General features: G+C 59.3%; 1 protein-coding gene across 1 annotated transcript; it reads right to left on the reverse strand.

Annotated features, from left to right (window-relative positions):
- Positions 1 to 1,491: 1,491 nt before the first annotated feature.
- On the reverse strand, positions 1,492 to 11,015 carry NPTX1 (neuronal pentraxin 1). The gene is made up of 5 exons (XM_019735709.3): positions 10,427 to 11,015; positions 9,953 to 10,160; positions 7,715 to 7,959; positions 6,395 to 6,574; positions 1,492 to 5,710 (listed from the first exon to the last, which is right to left on the reverse strand). Exons 1-5 carry the CDS (start codon positions 10,868 to 10,870, stop codon positions 5,489 to 5,491), a joined length of 1,299 nt encoding a protein of 432 aa, XP_019591268.2. The 5' UTR covers positions 10,871 to 11,015; the 3' UTR covers positions 1,492 to 5,488.
- Positions 11,016 to 24,864: the final 13,849 nt, after the last annotated feature.

Genomic DNA, 24,864 nt, shown 5'->3' on the forward strand with positions numbered 1-24,864 from the left:
CTCAACATAAGGAAATATATGCAGCTCAGTAAAAGAATATAAAGACAGAGACATGGTAGTAAGTCCCCGATGGAGCTGTCTGAAAGTGGGCGGTCTCTATGGGAAAGGAGTCCCCATCACCGGACGCGTACAAGCTGAGAACATTGGGGCCCCTGACGGATTGCTGCAGCGGGTGGGGTGACTTGCAAGACGCTCTCCAGTTTCGAAATCCTGAGCCCAGGTCTGTCTGCCCAGACTGTCCCAGAAGCCAGCTCAGCTGCCAGGCCTGGTGGCTGGCTTCCTTCTGAGCTGCTGCTCTCTGCCCCATGACCCCTGAAGTCATTCACTAATAGGCCAAGATCAGGTGTGAACAGCATGCAAAGCAATTTGCTTCTAATGATTGTTAAAATGCCCAAGTTTCTGAATGAGCTCTTCCATAGAAGTTAGAGCTGTAAGAGTGATGTTATTACAGGCGTCACTATGCCCTTTTCTGAGTGGGAGGCAAGAAGGTGGTGTGTTGGCTGGAGCTGCTGGAATTGGACACAGCCCTGGACCCAGCCACAGCATGCAGCCCGTAGGTGACACCACCCACCAAAGGCAGCTCTGGAGAAAGCAGGTCAAGGGCCTCCAACCCATGGGGTGGCTCTCTCTCCATAGGGGCTTCTCCTGCCTGCCTTGCTGTATCCCCTCTGTACCCCCGACCACTGAGTAGCTTGTTCACAGCCCACCCAAGCCCTGCTCCCGCGTCCTAGCCAGAGGTCGCCGTGGCACTGACAGGAAGTCTGTGAGCCAGGCCAAGAAGGCAGGCGTACTGCAGTACGAGCCAGAAGCCAGAGGGACTGGTCCTTCTGCTAACTCCACTGTGCATACATATGTGAGTGTGTGTGTGTTATGTGTGTGTGTGTGGGGGGGGGCAATTAACCAGAGGGCTATTTTGGCTCGTGGTCATTTTGTCCCTTGGAAGGGAGCAGCTTGCAAGCTCTATCCAGAGTCTAGCTTGACCCACGAAGGGCCAGGGAAGGCAGCTCTTCCCAGCGCCCAGGGTTCCTGCATCATCCAGTCCCCTTGTTATGTGACTCGGGATGCACTCATACCTGAGTGCTGGGAATGGGGCTGGGAACCCCAAAAGAGGGGAGGTAACCAGGTGCTGGCCAAGGACCAATCAGCAGGAATGTGGCCAAAGAGAACAGAGCAGGGTTGTTGGGGGAGAAACCCAGGCAGCCTGGAACCTGCTCCACTGTGCCATGGGGTACTGCACCCACCCAGGGGAGGGCCTGCAGGCAAGGGGAGGAACAGGTTACTCTGCACCCCATGCCCTCTCTCTGCTTCGGTGTCAGCTACACCTGCAAAGTAGGGAGACCCCCCTCCCTGCCCTTGATGTGCTAGTGTCACTGGAGGGGCAGTGCAATGCATGTGCAAAGCCCCCCGTCCTCTGTGCAGGACTGAGAATCCCCCAGGAGGTCCCCTGAGGTGTCCGGCAGGTTGAGATGAGAAAAAGAGACATCCAAGGAGACCAGTCTTTCTTCACTCTTTACTGTGTAAAAATAAACTCAACAGTTCATGTCGTTTCAGCAAGAAAATGAAAAAAAAAGAGAGAAAGCAAGAATACCAGTAGAAATAGTGCATTTCCAGAATTGCTGATGGGAGGTGGCAGGTCCCATGGTTTTGACCCATTTGATACCAAAAGGCTGCAGGTCATATGAAAAATGTATAGCTTTGGTTAGCAAATAATGAAAAAGTAAGATACATCAATTCTTTCATATTATACACTATATACATTATAACAATATCAACCATAGGGGGCTTGCTTTGTTGTTGTTGTTGTTAGTTTTGTTTGTTTTGGCAAATAAGACAAAATTGGGACTCTAAGTATTATCGGGCTTCTGTTCTCCTCAATGACTTGTTGTCCTACAACAAATTGCACTTAAGTCCACCGTGCATGGAAGTGACACATTTCCCAACAGTTGAATACATTTACACACTATGATGTTTTAAGAGAGGAAACCATGACCGCTTCCCGCCACATTTTTTTTGCCATAAGATTACAAAGGATTCCATCCCCTTGATGTTAATACGTAACCCTAGTTTCTTCTCTCAAGGTTGGAACTGCTATTTGAGTCCCCAACTGGTTCCACTTAACAAGTCAGCTCGGAGACAATGGGTCCACCATTATTGGCCCCCCTCCGTCCTGGTCCCAACATGCCTTTGAGAACAGGTGGCCCTTCGTTGGAGCTCATTGGAACAAACATGAACCTCACGCCAGCCTCTCCCCTCCCCTTCACTGCCCACAAGACACCCCTTGGTCTCAGGTCCCAGGGCTGGTGACAAAGTGATCTTTGCAGTCTTAGAAAATAAACTGGGAATCTACAAAAGGAAAAGAAAGCATACAAAATGTATCTTTCTTCCAAAATACGTGCTTTCAGTTCTACGATTTGGCGGAGCCTGAAAGTGTTTTCAAGGGAGATAGAGGTTGAGTTAATTTATAGGTTTGTCCTTTTCTTTCATAAAAATACTCTTGTTTGGTAATAAACTTTTTCTTCTACAGTAAGAGAAATAATACCGTGTTATCAAAAGCAAGAAGGCTTACGATTCAAGTGGGATCTGAGCCCCCGAGGGCCAGGAGAGCCTGTCGGGCGCTCCCCACCTCGGACACGCAGGGAGCTGTGGGGCTCCAGCTCGGCTAAAGCAAACACTGTCTTGACAGTGCTTTTTATCTTCTTCTTTTATAAAATGGCTTACCTGAGATAGGCATGGATTATTCAGTGCAAGAGGGAACATCAGTCAGATTAAGGAGTAGATGGAAACTACGTGGATTAGATTTGCAGCTGTGTCATCTACCTCTCTCGGGGCCAGCAAAGGGCCAAGTGTTAACACAGTGAGGGAGTCGAGGGGCTTGGCACAGGCTCCAGGGAGGGGCGGGGAGGGAACTAAATGTCAGCTTCTGTCCCTGGCACCATGGGTGCGTCAGGGGAGGGGTGAGGAAAGTGAAGGGTCGGGAGGTGGAAGGGACAGAGACATAAACGTCTGGGGTAGGCTCTGCCCCTCTCTCGTTGGGGCAGAGGATGGCTTGTGGTCCTGAACGGACAGCTCCCACCACGCGCGCCGGGCAGGTGGTGGGCTAGCGTCCGGTAGATCAATCGATCGGCAGGGGCTGGTGGGAGGTGCTGACTGGAGAGCACCGAGCCCGCTCTGGGCCTCGCAACAGCTCCCAGATGGCTGATGTGAGTGGGGGGGGGAGGGGGCGCGATCTGGTCTAGAGGGGTGATTCCAAGCTCTCGCTCTCTCCCAACCACGGGCACCGTTGGGGCCTGTTCTCATCCTACATGTGAAAAATACTTCTTGGTGTGTTTGGGGAGTGGGGAGGGGGAGAGGGACGTTCTCTCTCCCGTGACCTCCTCCAACACCCTTGGCTTGCTTTCCCAGCCATTTTCGGTAGCTACATGGATGGTCATAGGACAATGGGTGGCACTCGGCACAAAACACAGAACCAGAGAAGTCCATGCAGGCAGGGGAACACACATCAGACTGAGGGAGCAAGGGACACGCCACCCTGAGGGACATGCAAACAGAGAAGATCCCTGCAGATCCAAAGATGCCACAACCTACGGGCTCTGACAAAGCACAATGGTCAGAAAAAGCCACTACTGAACCACAACACGCAGCCTGGACCGCACCCTCGGGAAGAGGGCAACATGTCGCACGCAGGACGGCGACTGGGTACCGTGCAGACACCGACAGAGACACCAACACAGACACACAGATGCACTGGGTTTCCGACACAATATGGACCTGCGTTTAGGGAGACAGGTGCCCCTGGAAGGAACAGCAGACGGAAACACCTGCTCCTCCTGAAGAAATGTCTGCAGCTGTAGATGAGCCAGGCAGTGCAGTAGAAAGACTTCTAGAAAGACTTGCCAGCCTTTTGCTAGTTAGATTCCTGGTGACAGAGTCCAGAGTGCCCTTGGGCGTGCGACCCCCAGATGGTGCAAAAAAGCAGGGAGCTCACCTTACCCTGGGCGTGATCTGAGTGCTCTTTCTCTCACTCAACACACGCACACACACACACATGCACAGGCACACGCACACTCACACGCATGCACTTCTCTCCCAGCCTCGGAAGGACTAGAAGGAAATGTGCATGATTGCTTTCCATGGGGAAAAAAGTCAAAGCCTCTGGACACCGGTCAGATCTCCATGTCACCAGCCGATGACATGAGTGGCTGCTGCAGGCCTTTGAGCCCTGTAAGGTGGGGAGTGGGTTTTAGGGCTGGGTCTGGCCATGCCTGGCTCCATGAGACGTCTCCGAAGGCCCTGCCCCGTGGAGGACTGGCTGAGCCGGCTCACCTGGGCCTGTTGTGTGGAAGGAATATGGCTGTCAGAGTCACCACGGACCTTCCCATCCACGGGCGGGGATGCATCTCAGTGGCCCTGCATGGCTGGGTCCAAATCACAGGGCGGGTTTCCTAGTCTAAAAGGCCCACTCTTGAGCTGACCCACTGAAGCCTCTGGTCTCCTGCCAGAGGCAAAGGAGTGGGGCCCTGGGGTCCTGGGCTGTGAGGGGGACGTTCCTCTCTCAGGGGCACCAGTGCAGTGACAGGACCGGCTGGGGGCTGAAAGGGAGGACAGATCCCAAGTGTGTGGGTGCAAAGGGGTGGGAGGGCTGAGGGCCAGAGCTGGCCACGCTGGGCATGCAGCCAGCCTCCCGGGCCCAGTGCTGCCCTCACATGCCAGCAAGAGGATGGTAGCTGGGGGGTGAAGGGGGCCTGCCTGGACCCTCCTCCCACCTCCTCTGCCCCCTCTGAGCACCTGGTACCCTCTCAGGACACTGTCTGCCATCAATCCTTCAGAGAGAATTCACTTCTACAAAATAAAATTTCTCCGTGGAGAGGCCCCCCCAGCCTTTAGCAAACCGCTAAAAGACATTTATTTTATCAATAGAGAAATGTGGCTCGGAACCAGCTTTGCAAACGAAGACAAATGCGTGTGACTGAAGAAGCTGCATCAGCCCCAAGGCACGCAGCAGCTCACAAGGCTGGCAGACACAGATATCCGATCCGCCATGAGACTTCCCAAAGCCACAAAGAAGGAAGGAAATGAAATACCTCCCTCAAAAAGAAAAAGCCTTTCCCGCAGAGACATGCACTCATACACACGCTCGCACGTACGTGCGCGTGCACACACACACACACACACACACACACACACACACCAGTCCTCTCACTCCTGCATTGTTCCCTGTGTCACCGTCGCCTGTGTCATCGGTGAGTGGGGCATGCCTGAGACACAGTGCAGGGCTCCCAGGGAGGACAGAACCTCCTCCCGGACGAGAGCCGGGCCTGCGTCTTGTGCACCAGGACCAAACCAGGCTGTGTGCATGTGTGCGTGTGTGCGCGTGTACGAGGGCAATGGCCTTGAGTCATTCCGGGGGACAGGGAGAGAAGGAGAGACGACAGATCACAGATCATCACCGCACAAGCAGGAGGCAGGCGGGGGCCGAAGGGCGGGACCCTCAGTTGATCTGGCGACAGGCTTCGAATGTCCACTTCGTGGCCCCACCATAGATCTCAATGTGGGACTCGGCCCAGGCGATGACGTTGCCAGAAAGGGCCTTGCTGCTGCAGGTGGCCAGGTTGTACACCTCCCCGGGGGTCAGCTTTCGGTCCCAGATGTTGAAATGGGCCAGCTCACCCACGAACGCTTGGGTGGCGTCAAACCCACCACCCAGAGTGTCCTTCAGAGAAAACAGAGGATGAGGATGGACCAAGAGGCAGGGGTGGGGACCTTGCAGGGGCGTCCCTAGGGGACAGTCTCTGTGTCTCCCCCATCAGGGGCTCGGTCTTCAGCTCCACCTCACCCTCCCTGCCACCCACGGGGAGCCCAGGAAAAGGGACACTGCTGCCACCGCCACTGCCCTGGAGGCCGAGTTCTGAGGACACTTGGACTCGGCCTCTCCCACAGCCTGTCACTCAGCCCACAACGGAGGGGTCAGATGGCGCCAAGGATGACCCTGGGAGCGTGGCCCTGGGGCACCTCCCCACTTTCCCTGCAGGGAAGGCCTGGGACTCTGCTGCCTGCATCTCCCTCCAGGGCGCCCAAAGGGAGACCAGCCACTCCCAGGAAATAAATCACACATGGCTAAAGGCAGAAGCGCTTTCCTAGGCCAAAGAAACCCCTGCAGCCAAGCCCCAAGGCCACTGCTGCCTGCACATTTCGAATAAGCCCCCCAGCACCCCTCCCCCCCCACTAGACTCTGCCTAGGCTGCCACACAGCTCTCTCCCCCAGGACCTGTCACTTCCCTCTGCAGCTCGCTCCCCTCCCTCCTGCCTTATCCTGCCCCTCCCCTCCCCACACCTGCACTCTCCCCGGTCTGGGGCACCACCACCCTGCCCCTGTCACTGCCCCCATGGCCAGTACCTGCTCCTGGCCCAGCACCAGCACTCCTTGTGGCTTGATGGGATGATAAGGAGCCAGGTTCTCTCCACTGCCGCCCTGGGTACCGTCTTGGTAGGCTTCCCAGATGCCGTCCCGGGTGGTCCAGGTGATACAGATGTGGTGCCACTTGCCATCGTTAATGACAAAGGGCAGCTTGGCTACCTGGCAAGGAGAATGACGCACATGACATTACGGGAACAGGGGTACAGCTCAGGATCAGTGATTACTAGTTACTAGTTCAGCTGTTATTCTTCCTATCGCTACATTTAAATAAGCAACAGGGGCCCTGACTGAATTCTCGCAGCACTTGCCCCTCCAGACTTGGTCACCTCTCGGTCCCTGTCTGTCGGGTGGGTCATGGACTCACAGAGGAGATGTGATGCTTTTCAAGGGGCCCCCAAGATAGACCTGAATACACAACCTTCTCCCTCCTACTCACCCCCTCTCTCTGCTAGTCTACACAAGCCCTGGGATAGAGAGCAGCCCTGGGGTCGGAGGTCACCGCTGCCTTCCACGCCTGCCCCTCTCCTCCAACATTCCGTCCCCCGCTGCCAGGACCTCTGCGTTTACAACCTGTACAGCCTTCACAGAGAGTCTGCGAGGCAGCAGGGGACATGGCACTGTGCCTTTTAAAGCTCACGCCAGCCTCCCACCTGGTGTTTCACTCACCTTCAGACGTTCCAGGCAGGGTAGATGGGGCAGCAGACCAAAGCACCCTCACACCCTTTTACCTGGGGGACATGGGGCCCAGAGAGGCCCAACCTCCCCGGGCAAGGCATCAGGCCTTGGCATTCAATTTCCAGCCCTGATTTAGACATTTACCATCAACACAGGCCTGGGGCGTGTGAAAGCTGTGGGGAGCCGTGATGGAGAAGGGCACCCAGAGGGAAAAGACTGCCCGCCCTCCCCAGGGGTCAGGGAAGCAGCATAGATTTGGACTTGGGAAGAGTCTCTAGGGGCACCTTTACATCCTGAACATCTGTGGTCCTGTAAACTTGGAGAAGCAAAGCCAGCTTGAGGCCAGCTGGGGAAAAGGCGTCAGGGACTCATCTGTGGGAAGGACCGGCCCCTGGATGGTCCTCCACCACCCCCCACCCCAGGAGGCCTCTTTCTGGGCGGGTTCCAGCTTCACTCTGCTCCTGGAATCTTGGGAGAGCGCCCCTCCCGTTTCTCCTAGTCATTTCCCTCTGCCTCCCTCAGTCCAGCCCGGAAGGCAGACATCCAGTCTGAGACTGTGTCCCACGGCACAGCAGGCCCGGCCCACAGCCCCCAGGCCCGGGGCCCCGCTGGGTGGGGCCCTACCTTGTCATTGATGAGGATCTCCATGGGGTTGTTGCCCCACTCGATGAGGACCAGCTCGTTGGCCTGGCCGGGCACGGCGTAGGAGAAGGGCGTGCCCACGCCCGGGGCCGCGCTCGACTTCAGCCACATGCACACAGTGAAGGCGTACATCTCCGGCAGGCTCTTCTTCACCTTGGCGTACATGTAGTTGGTCCGCAGGGGGAATGTGAGCTGGAACTTGTCTCCAGGGCGGCTGTCCTTCTGACCTGGGGGGACAGGACACAGTCCTGTCATCTGTACCTCCACAAAGCACCAGGCCCTGTTGAAGCCCGTTCAGCTCCACCACCCCCAAGCTCTGTGACGCAGACTCATGTCCACTGTATAGGTGCTGGGGGTTGGGGTTCAGTGAGGTCAAGTACTTTGCCCCCGGGTAGAGGGTCAGGACGAGAGAGCTGACCAAGGTCCCTCACCCCAGGTCTGGCTCCCACACAGTGCTGCCCTGGGGAGGCTGGGATGGGGGTGGGGAAGCACAGTGGGCATGGGTAGGGAGTGGGTTAGTGCACACCTTGTAAACCCACCCTCAGGGTGTGGCCCTGAGGAAGGAGGTCTCCTCCCTGCCTCCCCAAAAGAGGCTGGCTCCCCTCAGAGCAGTTCCTTCCAATCAACCTCATTTCAGGTCACTGGCTGCTGACCGTGCTCAGAGCCACTCTCCTCTGGGCCTCCACACAAATGAGCAGACCCCTGGTGCCCCACACACTTCCCTCGAGGCCGCCCCTGGTCACTCATCTGACCCAGCTGACTGGCCCTGGGACTTGGCCTGTTTCCAGACTCTCATCCACCACACAGGAGGGAGAACTGTCCCTCCCAGGCTCTTTGAGCAACTGTCTGGAGCCCTGCAGACAGCAGGCAGGACAGCAGGGGGCTGGCCCCAGGGCCCAGCCGGTGGCCCCCCAAGGTGACTGCTTTGATGACTATGCCACTCACTCCCAGGGTTAGCTTCCTGTGTGTTTCCTGAAAAAGCAGGCTCTGCCCATAGCCTCCCCTTCCTGGGGGCCACCAGTTCCCCCCTGCAGGGATGTCCCCAGGGAACACTGTCTGCCCCCTTCCCACCCAGACAAACACTGTGCCTATGGCCCTGGGCATGGTGTGACTGACTCCAGGCAAAACATTGCCACCCACACTGGGTACGGGCACGGGTCCCGGAGCCGGAACACACACACCGGCCAGCCCCTGAGTGTGCAGGAAGCCTGCCAGGGAGCCCAGCACTAAACCGGCCCCCAGGCCAAGAATTATTTCTAGAAGGCACCCTGCTGGGCCAGCTTCCTGTAAGCCAGGTGTCAGGGGACAGAGTAGGGCTGGCGCCTGGGTGCTCCCCACACAGTGTCAGTCCCACGGCACCCCCTGCCCTTGGAGCAGGTCCAGCCCTGGCCTCTCTAGGGGATGTTTTCCATTCCCCACTTTCCCCTCCTCCTCTTCCCCTCCGCCCCTCCCTCCCCGATCTGTTTTTCAGTTACATAAGGTGCCTTAAGATGGCACTGTTTAAATCCATCCGACACATTTTGCGGTCTGAGAAGGGTCACGTGGCCTTGCTCCGAGCCCGGGCTCCCCCACACCTTTTACAACCTTGTTTGATTTCTGCGCCTTCAAGACTCCTCTGTGCGCCCCTGGGGTGCAGTGGGGGCCCTCCAGCGCTGGTGACTCAGGAACCTCAGGGTGTGCAAGATGCCTGGGGTTGGGTCACTCAGAAGAGAAAACTGCGAAGGGGGCTCAGGGCAGAGTGGGGACCTGGAGACCCCCAGAGGACGCTGGGGCACCAAGGGACTGGGAGGAAAGCTGCCCCGGGCTCAGATGTGTGGGGGCCAGGAGGACCCAGGCTCCAGCCTGCACGGCGCTTTGGTGGGGATGGGGCCCAGCTAGAGCCAGGTTTTCTTACAGGGAGGGCCTGGGCCCAGCATAGCTACGGTGCAAAGTTACTGAAGCTTAAACAAATCAGACTCGGGAAAACCCTGTGAGCGTGTGCGTGTGTGGCGGGGAGGCTTCCACAGAGATAGCCAGAGCCCAGGTGCCCCAGCCCCGCCAATAACACCCATTGGAAGCCCAAACCAGGCTGCATGGGGGCAGTGGGCTGCAGCGGGGTGGGAGATGGCTGGAGGGGTAGAGGAGCTCCGGGCTGTTGCTGCAGGAAGCCAGGAGCCCAGGCACGGTCCCGCGGGCAGAGGGAGCCCGGCCAGGAGCAGGCGCCCTCCCCCTGCCTGTTACCTTTCTCCAGCTCGCTGATCCGCTGGTGCAGGGAGGTCAAGGCGCTCTCGATCTTGGCCCTCTCCTCGGTGTCGTTCTTGGGGCCCCCCTTGCCCTCCTCCAGCGTGTTCACTCTAGAGAGCACCTGCCTCTCCAGGTCATCGATCTTGCTCTGCAGCAGATCCTTGAGGCTGTTGGTCTGGCTGGAGGAATTGAGCCGGCTGTACTGCTGCGGGGGTGCAAGGGCGGGGAAACCACAGCGTTACGCGCAGAGCGGGGACCGCGCCGGGAGGCTCGCGGCGCTGTCCCCTCAGGGTGACTGCGGGGGCGGCCTGGCGGGGAGCTCAGGCGAGCGGCCATCCGCGGCTCAGGGCGGCCCGGCCCGGCAGCAGCGCCGGGCTAGGCGGGGGTGGAGGTGTCTGGCCGGGTCGGGAGTGGGGTGGGCGAGGGCAAAGGGGAGCGCGAGCCGGAGGGGGAACGGCGGCGCGCGCGGACCTCGAGGTTTTCCAGGCGGGTTTTGAGCGACTGCAAAGTTTGTCCGAGTTGGCTGAGCGTCTCGGCGGCCGGCGTCCGGGACAGGTCGCCCATGGTGTTCTTGCCCGAGCTGGGCTGCTTGCGGCCGCCGCCCGTCCGAGACTCGCCGGCGCCCGTGTCCAGCGTGCTCTGGCTCTCGCAGCGGCCCAGTTTGGTGGTCAGCTCGCGAATGGTCTCCTTCTGGCTCAGGATGGTCTCCTTCTGCTGCAGCACGGTCTCGCGGAGCTGCAGCACGTTGCTCCGGAGCTCCTCGGCGCCGCCGGCGGCCACGGACGCGGCGCACATGTCGGCGTCCACCGGCACCGAGGTGCAGATGAAGCGCGTCGGCCCGAAATCCTGGGCCGCGCTGCCCAAGAGGCAGAGGGCGAGCAGCGCACAGGTGCGCGCGGCACAGCCGGCCAGCATGGCTGCGGGCGCGGGACCGGGCGTTCCGCCCGGCTCGGCTGGGCTGGGGCTCCGCGGGCCGCCGCGCTCCGGGCGCCGCGCTGCTCCGCCGCGCTGTCCGCACCGCCGCGCTGTCCGGCCCCCACTGCTGCCTGCTCTGCGGAGCCCGCGCCTTTTATGCCACCGCGGGAGGGGCCTCGGCGCTGCCGACGTCAGCGGGGGAGGAATCCCGCTTTAATTGTCTGCGGCGGGGGCCCGCGGCGCGGCGGGGGTCGCATGGGCGCGCAGTGGGGGCAGCCTTCTCCTGTCTCCTCCCCCCAAACCCCCGCGTCGCCGCAGTATACCCCCTCCTAACCCCCCCACCGGCCCGCCCCCGCCCTGGCAGGCGCCGCCGCTTCCCCGAAAGCTCCGAGCCGCGGGGTGAGGTGGGGGGTGGGGCGGATAGGGGGTGTAAGGTGGGTCGGGCTTCGAGGATGGGCCAGCTGCGTTATGTCCCTAAATCTCCGACGGGGCTCCGGGCGGGTGGGAGGCCACCGCGGGCCCGAAGACAGAATTCTGTTCAACTCGCTTGGCTGCAGAGAACACCTGAGGGCCCCGGGCCCGGAGCGTTCGAGGCGGGCCGGGTCCCCAAGGACTCAAATCGACACCCGCGTGCCAGGTGCGGAGCCGCGGGAGCGGAGCCTCCTGGCGCCGCCAAGTTCAGAGAGGGGGGTCGCAGGGTCGCTCCACGTTTCTTAGATATCCGTGTGGGGTTGACAAGCTGCTTACATCCTGGGTCTGGGGGCTTCCCCAGGACCTCGTTCCGAGTTTTGCGCCCACCCACCCCCAAGCTCCGGGACTTTGGGCATCCGTCAACGTCCCCAGGGAATGATAGCCCCCCCCCCACCCCGTGCTGGCAGGGCGGGCGGGGACTTCTCGGAGGCGGCCCTGGTGGATCAAGCCTTTCCTGCCAGCCAAGCCGGACTGATTCCGGGCAGACGGAGCCTCCGGGGCTGTACGTTCCCTGCGGCCCCGGGGGAGAAGCGGAGCCGCCTTGTTTCCGAGGGGGCCCCGCGCGGGCTGACCCCTCCACCCTCTTCGAGCGCCTTCCCATCGAGGAAGTGCCTGTACACGCCTGTGTGTGTCCGCGTGTATGTGTCTGGGTGCGTTTGTGTGTGTCCGTGTGTTTGTGTGTGTGTTGGGCTTTCTGTACCCCGTGCACCCCAACTTACCCCACTGCTCGGCTGATGCCCTGCAGGGGAGGGGTCCCAGACCTGGGAGGTGGGGAGGGTTGCACCTGCGGAGCCGCACACGACGCCCCCTTACTCATACTCACTGCCCCACTCACACATTCGCGCCTTTTTTTCTGGGCAGCTGTGCCGTTAGGTTCGGCTCCCAGATTCCCATTCAGGTTCCGGAGCCAGTTTGGAGCTCCCAACCAGAGCCCGAGCCGCTGGTCGGTTAGAGCAAAAGGCTCTTCCGAGGTCGCCCATTCCGAGTTCCCACTGTACAGAGGAAACCGAGGCGCCAAGCCTCCCGACGTGGGGCTCGCAGTGGCGGGGTGAGCCCGGGCGAGCGTCCTGGTGGAGGGGCCCGCTGATACCAGACACTCTCTCTCCTCCAGGCTCTCATTCCACAGCATCGGACTGGGCGCCGGGAAGAGCCAAAGGAAGCTCCCGGGCAGCTCCAGGGCGCGGGTGGAAGCCAGCTTTACTGAGAACTTTCTGAGAAACCACGATCTCCTCCCACCCTTTGCCCCCGGGGCTCCCTGAGCCGGGGGCTGGGAGCTGGCCCGGCCCCTGCACGTCCCGGACGCGAGCCCTTGGGCCTCCGCTTCCCGGCGCCAGAGGGACCCCGCGGCCCGCAGGCGGCTGTCCTCGGCTCCTTGCGCTGCAGCCCCGTGTGTGTGTGTGTGTGTGTGTGTGTGTGTGCGCGCGCGCAGGGTACTTGCCCCTGGCTGCCCGGCTCGTCTACCACGGAGCGTGAGACCCGCTGCGGCTCACTGTCTGACGCCAAGCGGAGGGAGGGGTCGAGCCACCACGTCCCCACGCGGGTGTGCGCCCGGAGCGCCCCAGGCTAGCACGCGATTCCGAAGTAATTATCCGCGCGACGGCTTCTGTCCCCACCTTCCAACCCCAGACACACTGGGGGCCCCTCCCCGCCCCAGGACTGCGTCGGGTCGAAAGTCTTTCCCGTGGGGCCCTACCGAGAGGCTATGCTGGGCGCGCAACGGAGAGCACGTGGCCTCGGGAGAGGAGCCCAGCGGGGCCCGCAGACTGAGCGGACGCAGCGGGATCGCGTGCTGAGCTTCCGGAGCGGCGGGGGCTACCTGTGCGCAAGACGGGGACCGGCTTTTATTGCCGGAAGAGGAGACCTCGGAGCTTGGGCTCCGTCCGAAGGGGAGGAGAGGCCCTGGGGCGTTGTGTAGGCGCAGGGGGGTCTCTGGGAGGGAAGTGTGGAGCCCCGAGGGGAACAGATGGTGGTCAAGGGGCCGGGACCCTTCTTCCGTCCAGCGCGCGAACTCTTTGGAGCTCTCCGTCCGCCAGAAGGCGCTGTGCGCGACCCCTGTGCAGGACACGCCTGGCACTGCTCAGACGGGTGCAGGGCCACACTACCCGTCCCTCTGCCTTCTTTAAATACTTTTAACTAGACCCCAAACCCTGGGCAAGCGGAGATTCCATCTTGGTCGCGTCTGCGGCTTTCCCTCCCCAGTGTTCCGGAGGTGCGGGGCGCGGGCTGTGTAGGGAGCGGAATGAACAAAACCCTCAGCGGAGAAACCCCAAGCTGCCTAGCCACCTGGTCAGACGGTCGCGGGGTGCACGGCAGCCTGGTTTGTGGACACGGTTACCCCACCCGCCTGGATACATACCCCAAAACCGCAGCGGGGGTGAGAGGAAGGCCTGTAAATTCTAGTACCTGAAATCGGGAAGCTTCTACGCGCAGCAGTACTTCCAGATTATGTGATATTCCCACCTGACAGATGCAGTAGATGTAAATAACTGCAAAAGCATAGATAATAGTAAAATAATAGTAAAATCAACATAATTAGGAAGTGATGAGTTCCGACAATATATTACCTTTGTTCTTAATATAATTAATTTCATTCTAACTTGGTGTAATTTAAAATTTAATGATGGCTGTGCTTCACAATTAGCTTTCCAATTCCTGAAAATGTAGGAGTCATCTGGAGGCAGCTCACCCCACCGATAGGAGAGAATACAGAGGCCTGCAGAGCTGAGCTGGGGGAAGCACCTCCGTGTGGGGAAGGCCAAGGGGACCCTGGGGAAGAATGGAGAGTCCGCGGCTGTGACCAGTGAGGTAGAGGCAGACGGGCCAGAGAAGTCTGAACTTGTAGGTGGGGCAGCGTTCTGAGGGCTCAAGTGCCAGCTGAAGGTCTTCACCCAGCGGACGGTGGGAGCCCACTGGGGAGGATAGGGTGCCTGAGCCTCCTGCTGTGCCCAGGCCCCTCACTCGTTTTGGAGCATTTCCTGAGCATGTCCTCTTCCAGGGCTAAGGCCAAGGCCACAAACTGGTCTAGAACCTCCACCTGTCAGGAAAAGCTGCCCTTGAGGCAGGTAACGGGGGATTTAGGGGGTGCTAGGAGGATGCTGGGAGGACACAGGGAGCACCTGGGAGAATCCAGGGGTACCTAGGAGGGCTGGGAGGGTGCTGGGCACACTGGAAAGACTGGGCAGGAGCACAGGGCCCACCCACCCTTGACTGAGCTCATCCAGCAGGAGGGCCCTCCCTGCCTTTTGCAGTAACTGCCCCAGCAGCGGGCAGGGGGTGGGGGGTGTTGGGAGCAGAGGGATGGGGTGGGACCCCAGCTTTGGAGCACAGGTGGGCAGCTCCATGTGGTGGGGGACATGTCATGCATGAGGGTGTTCATTTGTGACGGTTCATCAGGATATGCAGGTGTCTCTGTGCACATTCCCACGTGTGCTTATGCACCTCACATGAAGTACTGGGGAAGGGACAGTACCCACAGGTTGTCCCAGTGCAGAGGAGCCAGGCTTTTGGCTGTCACCAGGTGAGAATCAACAGGGGCCTCAGGTAGCCAGGCCCCCAGGACAGAGCGAGGGAATGTGACACGCCCCCCCCCCATGTGAGACAGCCCTGGGCTCAAGGTGGGGGGTGTGGACCACTGATGGCAGCAAGCACAAGGTGGCTTCAGCGACCTCTGCCTGGAGTGGCTCTCCTGACAGGCCCCGCCCACCCACTCATGTGACAGGGACAGGCCCCTGCCACCTGGCTCTGCTGGTGGGAGACCCCACCCAGGCTGTCCCCTTGCCCTCTTGGACATCCCTGCAATCCTGGCCCTATCTTACAGACAAGGAATTGTCCCTTTTCAACGCCCTGTCCACGGTCACTATTCCCGTTCTCATGGTATGGCATGGCTGGTGTCCTCACATGACAGATGAGGAAACTGCTGGACGCCTGAGAAGGCCAGGGTCACCACACACGTCCAGTGAAGGCAGAGCTGGCGGTCAAGCCCTGGCCTTCCCGCTGCTCCCACCTAGCACAGGAGCCCCTGCTGGGCAAAGAGAAGGGACAGGGGACGGAGAGGACAGAGGGTGGAGCCACGCCCAGTGGGGGAGACAGGTCAGGGCACCTGGCCCCAGGCTGCTGCCCTTCTCACCTGCCACCCTGCGTCCTCTTGGACTGAGCCCAGCACCAGGGTCAGGGGTGGGGATGGGTGCTCTTGAACCGATGTTGTGCTGGCTTCAATAGGAGTTTATAGACACAAGCGTGAGCTCCGGAAGGCTCGTCACCCATTTCTCCACATAGGGGTTTCTGGCACCAAGCAGAATCGTGGGCATTTAGTACAGTGTGACTATTCATAAAGTTTGCTCTCAGGTCAGCAGATATCTCCAGAGCATCTACAGAGGGGCAGGCCAGGTGCCGCAGCCAGGGATAGGTCAAACACTGTTCTCCGTCCTGGACAGCGCGCTCTCTGGTGTGCTAGACAGGTGTGGCCGCACCTTCAGTGTGGCACGTGAGTGTCTGGGGACAGGAGACCCCCCAAGCTAGGGCAGGCGGGTGGGCTGGGGTTCAGCAGTCGGGAGGAGGTCTCCTGAGGAGGTAACACCAGAGAGGGGTCTCAAAGAGTGGGTGGGGAGGGAGGGGGCTAGCCAAACAATGCCAGGGTGGGGGAGAACATGTGTGGGGGGAAGGACACCCTCCCCAAAGCAGGGGTGGGGGAGGTGTGGGCGGGCGGGGTAAGGCTGACAGTGGAGGGCTTACAAGTGGGCTAGTAGCCCGGATTTCGTCCTGTGGGCAAGGGGGCATGGCTGCAGCCCTGGGGCTCCTTCCTTGGAGGGCAGACTTGAGACGCAGCGTGGCGTGCAGAGGAGAAGTAGCTGAGAGGCTGCTGCTGGAAGAGATGATGGATGGGATGAAGGTTGTGGCAGGAGCAAGGGACACAGAGATGGATCTGAGAACCGAGGAGATTAAATTGTCAGGATTTGTGAGGACGGGGGAGTGGGGAGTGAGGCTGCAGCTGGGGCCAAGCGGGTGGTGCCCCCCTGCCCCGCTGAGGAGGGGAAGTCTGGAGGGAGGGAGAGACCAGGAGTTCACCCTGGGACGTGTGGCTTCTGAAGTGCTTCTCTGACAGCCAGGAGGAGATGAAAATGACGGAGTACAAGTTCGTTCTGAACCCAGCACTTAGCAGTCTCAGCAGTGCCCAGTGAGGAGCCTGGTCCCCAGCTGGCCGGGCCGGAGGAGTCAGGAGGGAGGGCAGAGCCTCTCCCCAGGGTGGTGGAGTCAGTCAGTAGGGAGGCCACCCAGGGAGCAGGCACAGGGGAGGGTGTCTCCATACTCCCATCTGTTACGATTTCTGATTGTCTGCGTTGACCGGTGCCCACGACACATCCCTGTACTCAGGCATTTGCTGCTCTCCAGACTTCGGCGTACGCTCGGTCACTGGCTCCTGCGTTGCCCACAGTGGAGCTAGTAAATGGGAATGCCAAGTCTGGAGCGCCCACACTGACAGCCCCAGTTTGCGTTCACTTGGTTCGGTCCTCTAAGATAACGGCATCTGGCCAGTGCGGTGGGCGCTGGGGCTGCCAGGCTGCTGTATCCTGGCACCTCAGTGTCGCCATCTGCCAACCGCCGGGAGAGGGCACATGAAATATAAAATGAGTTGAGGCATAAAAGTGCTTTGGAATAAAAATGGTATTTACCGGCAAGGGGTTACAGTTATTACAAGGTCTGCTTGGCTGCCATCACTCATGTCTGGGAGGGGACGAGCGTGAGCTCCTCTAACAGGGAGCAGGCCTCTCGAGCCTCCTGCTCTGGGGACCGGCTGCCACAGAGAGGCCCCAGTGGGCAGACTGCAGGGTGCCAGGATCGGGGCGGTACCAGTGGGCTGACATGAGGGCCCCCTGAGGGGCTGCCGGCACACCAGAGAACACGATGGAAACAGCTCCTTCGAACCCTGGGCTTTCTAAGGTGTTTTCATACTCCTGACCTCACCTGGTCACATGAGGGACCTGTGAGGAGGGCATAGGAGGTGCTATTCCTGCTTTGTGTCACCCATTTCACAGACCAGGCAGTTAAGGCTCCTTGAATTTTAGTGCTTTGGCCAGAGTAGCTTGACTGATTCCAAGAAAGCAAGACCTGGCCTCTGAGTTCCTGTTCATTCATTTGTTCGTTTGGTAAACATTCTTCCAGTACCTACTATGTACCGCTGGGAACTCTCCCAGATAATGTGGACGCAAGAGCGTTCCAGCTAATTATTTTTTTAAGTTGATGTTTAGAATTTTCTTGGTTCTAATTTTTCAATTTCATGCCCTTTTCTTACAATGCTGGCATCTACCACAGGTAGTTATATTAAGATGCCTCTAAGATGGTACCTGACTGGCTCCACAGCACAAATGCTGGATGGCCCTATGGTTTACCAAGACAGGATTTCACGGCGCTTAGCAGAGAGCTTTCTGGGGCCACCTGTACCCCCGGTATCAAGGTCAGACCAAGGCAGTGGGTCCCACTGGGAGGGCGAGTGGCTCCACAGCGAGCTCTGGGGTGGCGGTTGCCGTTTACCATGTGTGAGCTCTAGGTGAGATGTGACGATGACAGATAGCGCAGGCAGGCAGCCAGCAGAGGCCTGGCTTGCAGAGAGCACGTGATCACTTGTGGTGGTTGTCACATCACTTCAGCCACGTTGTTGTGCTGTGGGCAGGACTGGGCCAGTCCCGGGGCGTGTCCAAGCGGAGGGGAGCCCACATGCTGGCAGGAGGCTGGGAGCTGTGTCTCAGTGGGGGCTGTGCAGCCTACCTCTTTTTGGGCAGTGGTCTCAGTGTCCAACCTCTCAGACCCTGTGGGGTGTGGGGGTGCCGTGGGGATGAGGGGGAGCTCCTAGGAGAGGGGTCCTCCTCAAAGACCCACTCTGTGTGTGTGTGTGAGTGTGTGTGAGAGTGTATGAGAGAGAGAGGAGAAATCTTAAACCATTCATGTGGCTGGGAAGAAAACAAAAGAGTGGAGGAATGAGGCCCTCCTATGGGAGGTCGCAAAGCCCCTTTTCTGGGAACGCTTTCATTTCCTGTGCCATGTTCTACTCTGTGCAAGGACAGCCCACGTGTTCTGGGAGGCAGGGCTGAGGCAGGAAAGCATAGGAACCTGGTCAGAGCCAGGCCTGGCCTTGTACCCCACCCCCGTCTCAGGACCAGCCTCATCAGCTGACAGTCAGTGGGTAGGGTCCCAAAGGCAGTCACAGCTCAGCCTGTCCCTGCAGCTCGCAGAGGAGGCTGAGGAGCTCATCAGCGGGGCTGACCTTCCAGGAAGGAGCTGCCAGCCGACCAGGAGGGGTGGGTCGTGCCCCATGAGCTCTCCTGCTCACCCCTCGCTCCGTCTCCATCAGGGTGAGAACTGAGCCTCTGTTTTCATCTGTTCCTGCTGGTGCTCTGCTCTCACTGCTGCCCATGGGCCAGGACGGTGCTGGGCACACAGGCTGGCACGTCCCATTCTCACTCGGGGGAAATCGACCCAAACAAGGGATTTTTTCAGTGTGAGGAGCTGTGGCAGGGAGCACACCCATCCCCTGTCGGCTTCACCTCTTATTGCCGCCACTGCTGGGTGTCAGGTCTCCACAGGCTGTGGCCAGGTGGTCCTCATTCCTATGAGCCCTGGGGCACCAACACCAACCTGTTCTGCACACTCATTTGCACACCCCAGCAGTGGGAGGGGCGTCATGGTGTGTTAGGCCACCTGGAGGTCCCAGGGGATTGCACACCAGGTGTCCCCAGCAGTGGCTAGCTCCATTACTCACCCTTGCATTTCCTTTCCCTCCTAGACCACTTCACAGATAAACCACTTGCCAGCCTCAGGCTCTGCTTTGCAGGGAAACCAGCAGGGCCCTGAGCCAGGCTGGGGATTAGGGAGGGCCTTCCCAAGGAAGTGACATTTAAGCTGAGCTCTGAAGCAGAAGGGGGCATTGTCCAGGCAAAAGGGTATTCTAGGTGAGGAAAGATAGCACGTGCAAAGGCCCTGAGGCAGCCAGGCGTTTGAGAAGAGGCATAGTGGAGCGTGGGCTAAGCAGTGGGGCAGATGTGGGGGCCAACAGGGCCTTCTTTGTGGGTCACACTGAAGGGCTGAGACTGCACTCGGGACATGGGGAGCCTCAGAAAGTTTTGGATCGGGGGGGCGGCCCCTCAGTGGAGAATGGATCCAGCACTGGCACCAGGGGAGGCAGTGGAACAGTTAGGAGGCTGTCCTGGTGACCACGTGGGCTAATGGCTGGGAACAAAGGTAGTGGGTGTGGGAGAAAGAATACCCCAAATTATACTGTAGTGCAATCAGTGTCCCTTCAGTGTTACAAGGCTGACATAGCGCCTGGCCTCCGTGACTGGCCGGGTGGGTGATTTCTCACAGATCCAGCAGCCCTGTCCCCCCTCCGCAGGTTTCTGACACAGCACTGCTGACCCTTTTCCTCTGTCTCCTTGTTCCTTACATTAGGGGGCATTCCCAACACTTGTTTGGTGGCCTTTTCTCAGCTCCTGCCAGTTGTCTTGTAACTGCCACCCATTAAGCAAAAACGCAGGAGGGAGAAGAATGTTGCCTGTTTGTGGTGCATGGAAAGCCCCTTGGTGGTTGGCTGGGGGTGGGGAGTGCAGGGTGGAGACCTGGCAGGACAGAGGCCTGGCTACCTGGAAGCCCACCGTGTGATGGCCAAGCTCAGGCTATCTCCTATCTCCGCACCCACGGGCAGACCCTGCTGCAGGGGCACTGTCATCCCCAGTGGGGCAGCCTCATCTTGGACAGCCCTGCTCGCTGCCCCGTTAAGGAGGGGATGCCTCAGAGAGCTGGGTGGGGGAGCTCAGAGCCTGCTTCAAAGAAATTTGCTGCATTTTGCTGCAGTATCTGGCCTGTAGGCCCCCGTGCTCCCTGGCGGGGCCTCTCCGTCTCCCCCTGCCAGCTTTCTCTCTCCCGGTCTCTCATGAACATGCATTCCCTCTCCCTACCCTCCGTCCTTTTATCTGGCCTCATACTTGTAGTGTTTGGGTCTGTGAAGTCACCACTTCCTCCATTTATAGCTGCAATAATGAAAAAACACGCCCCTTTTACACTCACTGGGCCCCAGCAGCACTACAGAGACACAGATCCTTTGTTGCAAATAATTAATTTGGTTCCATATTGCATAACATCCTAAAAAGCTTTCCGGGGCGAGCTCCCGCCGCTGGACACTGTCATCTCATCAATATTGCATCGCGGCAGCACTACTGCTATGTGGTTTCATTAAAAATTTAATTTGTGGTTTAAATCTGCAGTGTTCCCTTTAAAAGGGTGGCAGAGGACACAAAGCGAGGGACAGGCTTCGGGGTTGGGGTGAGCAGACCTGGGGGAGGGAGGAGTCCCCCGCCCCAGGGGAGGGAAGGGGCCTTCCCTCTGCCATTGGCTGCCAGCCGCTGCCAGGGTCCCTGCTGCTGCTGGAGGGAGGGTGACTGACTGGACCATTCACAGAAAACGTTTCTTCAAAGCTGGTACCGGTTTTCCCTTTCTGCCGGTCACGGGCAGCTGCCTGGAACGCAGACATTGGAGGAGGGTCAGGGTGATGGTGGGCAGGGAGAGGCTTTCACCAGAGGTGCCCACCCTGTCCCCCTCCAGCACTGCCACACGTGGCCGTTAAAGCCACAGTTGCCCCTCACTCCACCCTCCTGAGCACAGGTCACCCCACCACCCCAGAAATGACTCCCAGGAGAGTGAGTGAAGGGTCTCCCCGCACAGCCTGTGTCACCATCATCCCGTGTGGCCCTTGGTGACGGCTAACAGTCCATGAGGTCCCTGCTGGGGTCGCTGGAGCCAGAAAGGCCACTGTGAGCCCTATTTCTTCATCTGGGCCTCACTCCCTCCCAGAGAGGAGGTGCCACCATGCCTGCCGCCCACAGACTCCTCCCTGGGATTCCGTTTCCAATGGGGGAGCATTACTGGGGGTGAGGGGCAGCTTGGCTCCGGTTTCTAGGGAGGGAGGAGGGACCACGTGAGAGCTCTGGCTCTGGTGTGGGAGGGGGAGAAAGCAGATGGGCCACTTCATAATGTGGCCGGGGCTGCCTGTTCTGGCCTCTGCAGTCCCCACAGGCCCTGGCGAGGCCACCGACTGCCTCGGAAGGCAGGGTTCTGTGCGTCCCCAGCTATCTTCTGACATTGTTCCAGGTGATTAAGTTAAGCCTCCTGGGGCAGCTGGAGAGAGAGGACAAATTGCTTTGTAAAATTGATTTGCTGCTGTAGCATTTACAGCTGGCCCAGGGTGCGCCCGCAGCGTGAGGAGTGCGTTTGTCCCTGCGTTACTCCCTTCCCTCCCCCCCACAGGCTCACCACTGCCACGTGCACACAGGTCACAGGACGTGGATGTGGGCACTGCTCACACCAGCATGCATGTCTGTGTCCACTCACGCAGGGTGCGTGCTGACTCCTCCGTGTCCTGAGTGACCATGGGGGCCGAGAGCCACCCACAGGCCCAGAGATCCCTGGAGAGGTCCGTTTCCCCAGGTGCCCTGTAGGTGCCACAGGTGTGAGAGCTGAGGGCTAAACATCTGAGCTGCACAGATTCTCTAAGAAAAGGGCCAGGCCAGCCCTGGGCCAGGGCCTCCTGACCCCACGGGCCCTTTGCGTCACCCTTTGCGCCACCCGGCTGCCTTCCTTCAATCCTGGGGACATAGGACAAGGCGGATACTGTGGTTTTCAGACTCCGTGAGCTGGGATGAGACCTGTGGACCCGCACAGTTGGGCAGCTGGGTACCATCCAGGAAAGGAGGACGTGCTGGGACCCGGGGTCTGACCAGATGGAAAAGTGTGGCCGAGCATCACCACCCAGGATAGAAAAAGGACAGACAGCTCCTTCCTGGCAGGCCCGGCATGTGTTTCCGAAACCTTGGCCTGGTGCAGCCCCGGAAACGGGACTGAGGCCGTGAGCGCCGCTGGCTTCTTGGGCCGCTTTCCCCACACCCCTGAGACACGACTGGGCAGAGTGAGGTGTCAGGGAGCTTGGCAGTGAGAGGCCAGCTTCAGCGTCACGCCTGGGCCACAACCAGCTTCCCTCAGCCACTGCGTGTCCTCAGACAGGTGGCGTCTCCTCTCTGGGCAGTGCCCAGGGTTGTTATACAAGCCTGTGAAGCCCTCAGGATGGTGATGGTCTGCGGGGACCCTGAGTGAATTCCCACTGTGGTGGCGGCCACCTCAGCATCTGCCAGACCTTAGGAGTCCCCCTCCTGGCATGGGAGGCCAGGCTGGTTCTCTGGGGCTTGCACAAGGGGCTCAGTAGGAGGGGCTTCTGCTGCCTGGCCCTTCGCACTCTGTCCCTGGGGTCTGCACAGCAGTCTGGAGGGGTCAGCAGAGCCACCAAGCCCTGCTGGCCATGCGGCTTTGCCCTTCAGGCTGGTCCTGTTCCACAGCAGTTGGCCTCTTCAATTTCCTGTGATAACCCTCGTCCCAGGGAACCTGGACGCAGGCAAGCGGTGCTGGTGACCATCCCCAGAGTGTGGGCAGGGTATTTCTATCTCCCTTTCACGGAGAATGGCACTCTGTCCCCTGTGGTTGGAGGCCTCCTATGGCCGCTCCAGGCTGGGACATTTCACACCTTCCACATCACTCGCTTTTCACTCTGGCACAGTGACTGGGTCCCTGAGTGGCCAAGGTGAAGTGAGGTCTCCCTGACCTGCTGGGAACATATCATGGATGGGAGCAAGGAATAAAGCTGATAGCTTGGGGCTGTTTGTTACGCAGCCTAACCAGCACTGCCTAGGCCCACCTGTCCTGAGCCCTAGTGCCCGGGGCATCTGTTCTCCCGGCTGCTGATTCTTCTTTGATGTCACCAATACCTTGCCAACAATTTCCTTTTCTGCTTAAATTGACCCTAGTTAAGTTTCGCTCTTTGTAGCCGACAGCCTGGCCTGGTGGAGAAGGGTCTTTCAGCTGTTACCCACCAACATGGCCAAGCCCTAGGGGAGGGCCCGGGTTTCAGAAACAAATGAAGGTCATTGGAAAAAGAGGTGACGTGGTTGTGAGGCTCTATGTGTGTGTGTGTGTGTGTGTGTGTGTGTGTGTGTGTGTAGAAACAGGTGATTGGTGTTGTGTACGTGTGAATATGAGTGTGTGTTGGGAAGAGCATTCAAGCAACTTCTCACCTCTCAAGGTGACGTAGTTAAGCGCACAGCTCTGCCCCACCCAGCAAGCCTGGGGCTGAACCTGCTGCACCGACTGCCAGCTGTGGGTCCTGGCACAGACCAACCTTTCCAAAGGCCAGTGAGCACACCTGAAACGTAGCAATACTTTGCTGGGATGGTGACAGGAGACGGAATATATAAAGCACCTGGCACCTAAGAGCTTCTCAGGTCTCCGTAATGGAACCGTCCATCCAGGCCAGCCATGGTGTGCAGCGACCGAAGTGGGCTGCGTCTCCTCCTGTCCCCATCTGTCTGACCCTGCCCTCCACCAGGGAGCCTGGCCGCCCTCCCAAGGCCTCTGTCTGCAGAGCCCAGCGCCCCACTCCCCGTTTGCCGTGAGCTCCAGGGCGCCTGGATCAGCATTCTGCTTCCCTTTGTTGTTGTGAGAGTGTCTGCTGCTGGGAAACCTGGAGCCTTTCCACAGAGGGCCGTACATAAGGGCATCCGCGTGGCCGTTGGGAGGTTTCTCGTGGCATGTGCCCCCTGGAGCACCCTAGCCAGTGGGCGCAGGGAAGACCGAGACTTTTCATGTCGCCATTTCTGGGTCAGACACCTCCTGTTCTCTGAGCTGCAAACGTAGTTGGGGGGGCATAGGCTATGCACCCCCAACCTGGGTAGCACAGGAGGGGGTGGGGCAAGCGTCCCAGGATGGAGCACTGTGACGGCGGCGAGGCGGGTAAGGGGGACCTTCCCAAGTGCTGAGCCCACCCTCCTCCATGCAGCCACCTCACCTTAGGTCAAAGACGGACTGAACTTGGGCTGGAGGCAAAGCTCCCCAGGAGGGGTTCGCGCTGCTCCACGGGGTGGGGTTGCCGGCCACAGTCAGGGGCAGGCTGGGATGCTTGTGGGCCTGGAATCAAGCCATGTTAATGGGCCCCGGGCAGCCATGAGCCTGAGAGGTCTCAGACGTCCCCAGGCTGCTTCTAGGTTCATATCTGACAGCTGAGGTCTTCTGCCCCCCACCTGGCCTCTGTATTCTTTAAAAATTGTGAGCACAGTTTCTGCTATCATTTTAAACTTCATAACTTTTTTAAAGCCAAAAAATACATGCCCATGAGAAATAGTCCAGACTGTACAGGTACTTATCCAGTGTGACCATGTGGCCCTAAGACAGCGTGACGTTCCTTGGGTGTTTCTGGGAGCCGCTAAGCCTGGGAGCAGGGGAGGGACGGGTGGGCTTTGGGGCTCGAGGAGTCATTGGGGCGTCAAAGCTGAAAGGGAGCAGAGGAGGCATCTGGGACGCAGGGCGAGCTGGCAAAGGAGAGGGCTTCACTTAGGGGCCTGGGGCCACCCCAGAATGCAGTCTGGGGGAGCTGGGGTGGCCCCAAGTTGGAGAGCGAGGCCAGGATGAGGCAGGTGATGTCCTGGCATCTGTGGGTT

This window comes from Rhinolophus sinicus, chromosome 12, assembly GCF_057876585.1.
Source record: "Rhinolophus sinicus isolate RSI-liver-muscle chromosome 12, RSI-T2T, whole genome shotgun sequence".
Taxonomy (NCBI): domain Eukaryota; kingdom Metazoa; phylum Chordata; class Mammalia; order Chiroptera; family Rhinolophidae; genus Rhinolophus; species Rhinolophus sinicus.

Coding starts and splice junctions, on each gene's coding strand:
- NPTX1 (XM_019735709.3), bottom strand. CDS start 10,870: ATGCTGGCCGGCTGTGCCGCGCGCACCTGTGCGCTGCTCGCCCTCTGC. Junction 10,161..10,426: donor CCCGCCTGGAAAACCTCGAG/GTCCGCGCGCGC, acceptor GCACCCCCGCAG/CAGTACAGCCGGCTCAATTC. Junction 7,960..9,952: donor GATCAGCGAGCTGGAGAAAG/GTAACAGGCAGG, acceptor CTGTCCCCCCAG/GTCAGAAGGACAGCCGCCCT.